At 43.7% G+C, this 7122-nt stretch overlaps 2 protein-coding genes across 2 annotated transcripts in view; one reads left to right on the top strand and one right to left on the bottom strand.

Moving 5' to 3' along the window:
- Positions 1-7122, top strand: part of T265_04820 (hypothetical protein) — a gene marked incomplete at both ends in the record, with an annotated part of 41937 nt that overhangs the window by 5533 nt on the left and 29282 nt on the right. The window lies entirely within an intron of this gene.
- T265_04821 (hypothetical protein) overlaps positions 2505-7122 on the bottom strand; it is a gene marked incomplete at both ends in the record, with an annotated part of 34301 nt that continues 29683 nt past the window's right edge. Inside the window, 2 exons of the mRNA XM_009169667.1 lie at positions 2505-2596; positions 6440-6664. Coding sequence (XP_009167931.1) covers positions 2505-2596; positions 6440-6664 — 317 coding nt within the window. The remainder of the gene's footprint in view (positions 2597-6439; positions 6665-7122) is intronic.

Below are 7122 nucleotides of genomic sequence, written 5' to 3'. Positions count from 1 at the left end.
TCTTCCTGGTATCCCAGATCTCCGGTGATCGAAATATTATTCCACAAGCGTGGATATATTAGTCCAGTGTTTTTAGCTGAAATGTTTGTTCACGTTCAGTGTTAGCAGCGGTCAAATATAGCCAACCGGCGGTCACAACAACAGTCACTCAGCAAAAGTCTCAAAGTCACGTTGGAGCCAACCAGCGGGCGGTAGCGGTTGTGTTTCGGTAAAACAAACTTTTGTACAGCAATGTGACTGATAATGATGGGGAAAAAGAGGATGAAAAGAAAAAGGTGCATGAAAAAGAGCAGTTTACAAGTGCTGCAAGTGAATTTCTCTACCCCTCTCTCTATCTATCTGGACAATAATCTGTACTTCCGGTTTATGGCATAGCCCGACAACCTAGGAGCTACTGGTGATTCTAGTGAGCGGACTAGATGGCTGTTGACCTTTCATTCATCTTGACAATTGACTTGCACACGCTCTGCTACCAGTCAAGGAGAGATGATCGGTGAGCGGATGTGCATGTCCAAATAATATGAGTCAAAAAATAATAGATGCTTTGTGGAATATTCAAAAATTATTTGGGCAATCAGGGTTTTGTTGTGCAACTGGTTAGACATACTAGCGGGTTTAAACGAATAGATATTTGTGAAACTGAACCCACATATGGTCGGTGTGGGTACAGCCAGTGAGTTGATGATGGCGTAACAATCACACACAAAGCAATGGGACGCAGTAGCAACAGCTTGTACCATTTGACACTGGGTTTTATTGAGTTTTTTGCAAAAATTGTTAGGCTTATCTTGATACATTTAGCACTACTTAGGTCACATGACGCCCTGTTGACTAGAGGTTGGTCGGTGTGGGCAGGTGGTTGAAACTTCAAGATTTGAAAGATGAGGATAGGCCAGACGCAATATTTTGTGAGCTACCGGGTAGAAGTTGATAACAGCTAGCAGTTTCTCCCCTCAGAACGCTTATCAATGAACTGATGCAACTTCAACATTGTTTTAACAGCTTTTTATCACAGTTTAATCAATGTTTCTAGGTCAGACTGTCATATTTAAGGTGTGTATTGATATGGCTTCTGACAATACCCCGGAAAAGGGATCCTTCAGACGACTTAAGAATCCGACATAAAATCCCAAGATGCTCATCGGCATTATCGGCTGCTTTGTGGCAGCGAGTCGTTTTCTAGATTCTGCTACATGATACTTCACAACTTCCATTCCTGGGTTACGAATGAAGGACCCGTGGATATCAAGTAAACAGACGAAGTTCATCTAGTCAAAGAGACAGAACGTGACACTTTCCCTTGTTAACTGGCCGTTTATTCCGTTCTAGCCGGGTTTTTTAGCAAAAACAGGCTAGTCTAAAGGGTTTTTATTCGTCATCGCTGTAAGAAGTTCTTCAAAAGTTGATATTGTCAGTAAATGTTTTTTTCAATAGACAGCTGATTTCAGGGAGCATGTCATCAATTTATACCATAAATGGAATAAAATCTAGTGTTTAGCCTTGAGGGCTAGCCAAAGTCTTCACATGGTTTCGCCAGTGGAAACAGTTACGATTCTGTGCTCAAGGCAAAATGTTAAGAAGAGAGCTATAGACACCATATGTATGTACGTAGGTTATTCTAGAATATATGTAGCGCTGCGTTCTGTGAAATTTCGGGGGGTTGAGGTAAATGTCTTCTACATCTTCAATGACATCAGTGTCCATGATTCAGCTTTCATGACAGAACAGGAGAATGATCATTTGTGAATGCTTGTGTATAATTTCTACTGTGCATTGTTAGATCTAGTTTATCTGCTCCATAACTGTCATGAGTACGGGATCATGAGATCGTTTATCACCCCACATGAACTAAAAATGTATATTGGATTCCTGTAAAGCTCAGTTTCGAGAGGCCGCCTGCAAAAAAACGTGAATGTCATCGGGTTGATATTTTTTATTCGCGTTGCGGCCTACCTTTGTGGAGCTTTGGACTTGCATTTTGTAGTTGGTCTATTGAAGACTGTGCTGGAAATCACCCCACGCAGATAGGTTTGAATTTGTGTCATACTAACGGGCGCATCCTTTAGAACAGCGACAAAGAGCTGCTGTTTTAATACGACACCGTCTGCTACTTTCAGACTCGGGTTCCAGGCAGTACGTAAACTGGGTAGCGGGAGATGCGTGCCAGGTTTGTTCATTTTTGCAGATGGTTGTGGAGCAAAGTTGTGTACCAAGGTATTTTCTTGTCTTGTCATCCATTTCTTTGCTTTCTCTTGGGTGCATTTCTGTGTCTCGTATGGACTTGCAAGCTTCAGTTTGATTTTTTCTTAATATTTCGTAGCTCTTCAATGCTTTAGCATGGTTCGCTTGCCGGAAGGTTTGCATACTGGGTGAGAGGTTTTGGCGTGTAGGATTGATGGTTTTGTTATCTCCTAGGTGTAAAGACAGTTGATGCCCATCTTATTTGCACGAGGTTCATAAAGAAATTCCAGAACAGCCACTCCCACTGCTCCCAGAGGTTTTGATCAGTGATTTTCTGTTGGATGGGGTAGCTGGGTCATTGAAGAGAATTTTAAGTTGATGTATGGGCGCAAAGGGCCAAATGGAGATTTCGGAGCTGTTCCTCAAGAAAAGAAAAAAATTGAGCTAAGGTACTGCCAAAGGATCTTAATTTTTGGTGAATCTCATAAATAACAGTACCACTACGATTTTAAAATCTTTGATCATTGCGCTGCTGTGGGGTGTAAATGACTAAAGCGGTGTAGGTGTCGTTGTGGGCTGGTAGTGAACGAAATGATATTGTGTCTCTTATTCAGTGTTCAAGGTGACTGGGTCATTGTAGATAAGGTCGTTGCGGAGTGGAGGGGTACCCCATCACATACTATCCGTCCTTCAAGATAGACAATATTTCTGTGAGATTCCTGAATACCAATAGTTTGCTAGATTTTGAATAAGGCCATTAATTCTTAGGGCGCGTTATTGGGTGCAGTAAATGAATAATGCCGTGTAGATGTCGTTGTGATCTGGTGGTGAACGAAATGATATTGTGTTTCTTATTCAGTGTTCAAGGTGATTGAGCCATTGTAGATAAACAACATTTCTGTGAGAGTCCTGAATACGAATAGTTTGCTAGATTTTGAATAAGGCCGTTATTGTGTGGGTGCCGCAATTTTGTAGCTTTACTTTGCAAACCACTGGAACTTGAGTGGCAGCAAAGAGAGAAAGAAAGTAAGGAAATACTGAGCAACCGAAAACTGCTTGTTGTTTACGCTGGACTGGTTAGATGAATCCTGAGTTATGCGTCGGCTGGCGACGGAGGTGTGTACAGAATATTTTCTGAAGGGTAGCACAAACCCTAAATCCCTGAGCGTAGTTTAAGAAGGGCAAATTATTGGTGGCCCCGCCGTGCTTCGAGCGCTGACGAAACCAAGTCCACGGATACCAAAACTTTCTTTAAGATTCATGGTCTGCTTTCATTGTATCTTATTATCAAGATATTACTTCACCCTTTACTAATTCTCTCGGATTTTTGATGCAGTAGAGGTTACGTAGAAGAGCCTGTATTCTGCTGAGTGTTTATGAGTGTTTTTCAAAGTGCACTTATAGGAAGGTATAACTATAACCCAATGTGTCTAGATATGAATAGATCGGCGCGTTATTAGCTGTTGATCAGGCAACAGTTGGTCTGCCTGACAAACCTGACAAGTGGTTTTCAGACGATTGGTCAGTATATAAGGAGCGACTGTTGGCGCATGGCTGGCTAGGTTGCTGGTTTGATGTATTGTTGATTATTACAGCTTCTGTTGGAATCCGTCCCATTTGGCTGAAGTGTTTGTGTTGTTTTGATGGTCAAATTTGATCCATAACCATTTAGAAATGCTCAAACAGCAATTTTCAGTTTTCAGTTTTTGTTTATCTTATTGCATTTCTGAATCTTGCAACGGCTTCTACGTATCCTTACACCCAGTATCAAGTATCCTTATATAGTCAACTGCGTACTGACGATGTCCTCGACCAAGGATGAAACGTTTTAAAGCCAGTTTCTAAGTTGAACAAACAGCTTAACGGCTACCTAATCTACCAATAGTAAACACCCGAGCTACCAATGCCTCACTATATTGACAAACCAACGACTGTAACCGTGGAAAACCCCAGTCCAAAAACAAACTTGGTGGGGTTGAAAAAGAAGATCTCTCGATATGAACATCGGTGTCTGAAACAGAAGATTAAGAGGACAACCGATGGCGAGCATGGATAAAATTGTAGCAATGGTGCACTCACAAGCACCGTACTTTTACTTTTTCTCAATCCATACAAGCATTCTGTGCCCACATCTATCACAGTAACTTGGTGCTGTAGAACACATTAGATCTAACATGATGGAAGGCGTCAAAGTAGGTACTCCCACCTCATCGGAATAGATGGTTTTTGAGTTTCATTGCAACCAAAGTATGATGAGCACACCAAGATTATGCACGACTGCATTCAGGCAGGACTTCCGAACATGCACCAAACTCCCCGGCTGATCAGAGTTTACACCAGAAAAGATCGTTTGGTAACCCTCACCATGCCAAGCGCATCCAACTCTCGTCTAGAAAGGTTGCACTATAGTTGGGAACTTCGGATGAATACTAGGGAAAAAATGTAAAGAAAAGATCGTTTGGTAACCCTCACCATGTCAAGCGCATCCAACTGTCGTCTAGGCGGGTTGCACTAGAGTTGGGAACTTCGGATGAATACTAGAGAGAAAAAATGTACAATGGAACACACAGCACTGGTTTGAGAGCAGAAAAGCCACCAACTCTTGCAAACCGCGACCACCTACGCTGGCGTGCAGCAAATCGCCCCAAGAAACCACCGTTTCTTGGTGTTTGCGCACGAAGGTTGGACTCAAGCGAACAACTCTACCGAATGCTAGATCATAACCCACATTTCGTAGTGCTTAGAACTGCGTGGATGGAAGCTTTTTTATACGCTCATTGATTTAAGTAATTGACTTCATGTTTGAGATACTGAATCTCCTATAATGTTTACTGGCGTGGATCTAGTTGGTTGAGCTGTCTTTTGGTTGTTGGTCTGTTCGCCGAGCTTGACAGTTGAATTGCAGACGTTTCATTACCAATGTGACGTAATCAGTGCGGGATCGAGTTGTCACCCCGATTGGGGGTGAAACGTTTTCAAGCCAACCGCCAACCTCGATGAACAGACAGACAATCAGGCAGCGCACCCTAGTTACCTATATTCCGCAACATTGTGTTGTCTTCTATTAGACGTATCCCGTCACCAGTAGACTGCCTGATGTAACACTCTAGCCTTTTGAGGGTGTTTTGTTGGACTTTGCCGAGCACGATCAGACGTTTAAGTCTGCATATTAAGCATTTCCTTGTTATCTCAATTATATGACGTAACCATGTGTCATACACCACTTTATCGGGCAGTTTAAGCAACTGCTATCTGTGGTTGCAACCTTCCAGTCAAAATTAAAGGAGACACTAGGATTTCACGAAGCCCACCTAGTCGGGAGAAGCAATAAGTTCCATAAAAAAGCAAAAGGGTTCAACTGAAGCAGCGGACACCGGTCCTATCTGTCCTCCCAAATTACCATTGCCCTAGTCTTTCGGGCGCTGATCCTCAAACTGGATCTTCTCAGCTTGATCCCAGCAGCTTCAAGCTTCTTCTAAAGGCAAGTTAACTTCCTGCGCACATGATTCGGTCGAGGAGAAACCATCCATTAAGGTGTCATGGAGCTGCTATTTTAGCTGTAGTATCGACAATCTAAGGACCTCATCGATCTTCATGAACAACATGGTGTGGAGTGTATTCCCCTGCCCCAAACATATGAGCTAGTCAACCTCTGAGTTTGAGTAAACTGCTGCATCATTTTAAAAGGACTATACAGTGCATAAAACTAGGGGGTGACTGTGCTTTTGATGTCTCGGTAGATCTTGAAATTTTGTCATGTGAGACAAAATCGGAGATTTTCGGGATGTCAACAAACGCCAGACTGAGGTTAGAAGCAGTCGCTGATGAGCGAAAAGGCACAGTGTGTAACAGCAAGGCGGCTTTTGAGCTGTCGCATCGATGTAGAGAAGCAAACTGGAGTAAATCTATTAAAATCTACGGCTCCGGCTAGCATCGTACTTTATGGAAGCATCAAACAAGAATGTGTGGCACGGAAGCCGGTCTCAGTTTGTCCGGTGAGGTCGGATATGAGACCTTCGGAACTGGGAACTCGACGTGAATGCCGTGGGGGGATATCAGAAAATAATGGTTAGTTGAAGCACCTGGTAACAGCGTCTTCGTTGAACCGGCGAGGCATCATGAGCAAGAGCTCGTCCAAACCTTAGGACGAATTGCCCAATACACGAGTCTTACGGCCAACTCCTTCGCCTGTATCTGGGTCAGATGGTGGCACTGCATGACTTGGCAAGCTATTCACGTGTTCTGGAGCAGAGCACACCTTTCCCAGTAATGCTCAGCGTCCCAATGAACGCCGCGTTTTCTTCTGTGTAGTTCCTTCTTTTACCCATCAAGTACAACAGACGCTGCATCACTCCGCCTTTGGTAGCATGCTGTCTGGGTGGTGGTGCAGATGTCTCAGTGGATCTGCTTTTGGTTGGCTGACACATAGTGGAGTTGCTGACGATAATACCGACAAATAGATTCCCATGTGTGTAGGAATGCCCTGGACACGTGGATGTACAGAGGCAACAGGACTCAATGCGGTTTCATAGTGCCATGTTTGAACTCTCAAAAAGGACCAGAAGGTCAAAACCAGTGAGCAACTTGTAAGGGTTGGATTCCAAGTGTGATCCGATGTGATCCATGTTCTATTTGGACTGGGTTGTATGGGTTTCAGATCCGGAAGAATGTGGAGATCTTTCAGCGGTGGTCTGATCTAAGCCACTAGATAACGCCTCGTTCAGGTGGGCTTGCCAGTTAAGCAAACGTAAACTGGTTCTGATACTGGCAACCGATCAACCAGGCGAATATCGCCCCAGCCTCATGACCAGTGCGGTGTGCGTGTCACAAGACGAATACATCTAATATCCAGGCGCAATAGTGACCGTGACTCTTGCTGGGACCAGTGTATACCGGCAATCTTCACTCTGCCAAGCTTGGCTGCACTGGTGGTGTATTCAT

Source organism: Opisthorchis viverrini (genome assembly GCF_000715545.1).
Source record: "Opisthorchis viverrini unplaced genomic scaffold opera_v5_85, whole genome shotgun sequence".
Taxonomy (NCBI): Eukaryota; Metazoa; Platyhelminthes; class Trematoda; order Opisthorchiida; family Opisthorchiidae; genus Opisthorchis; species Opisthorchis viverrini.
The sequence above is the reverse complement of the archived record's forward strand: the minus strand, read 5'-3'. Positions and strand labels throughout refer to the sequence as shown.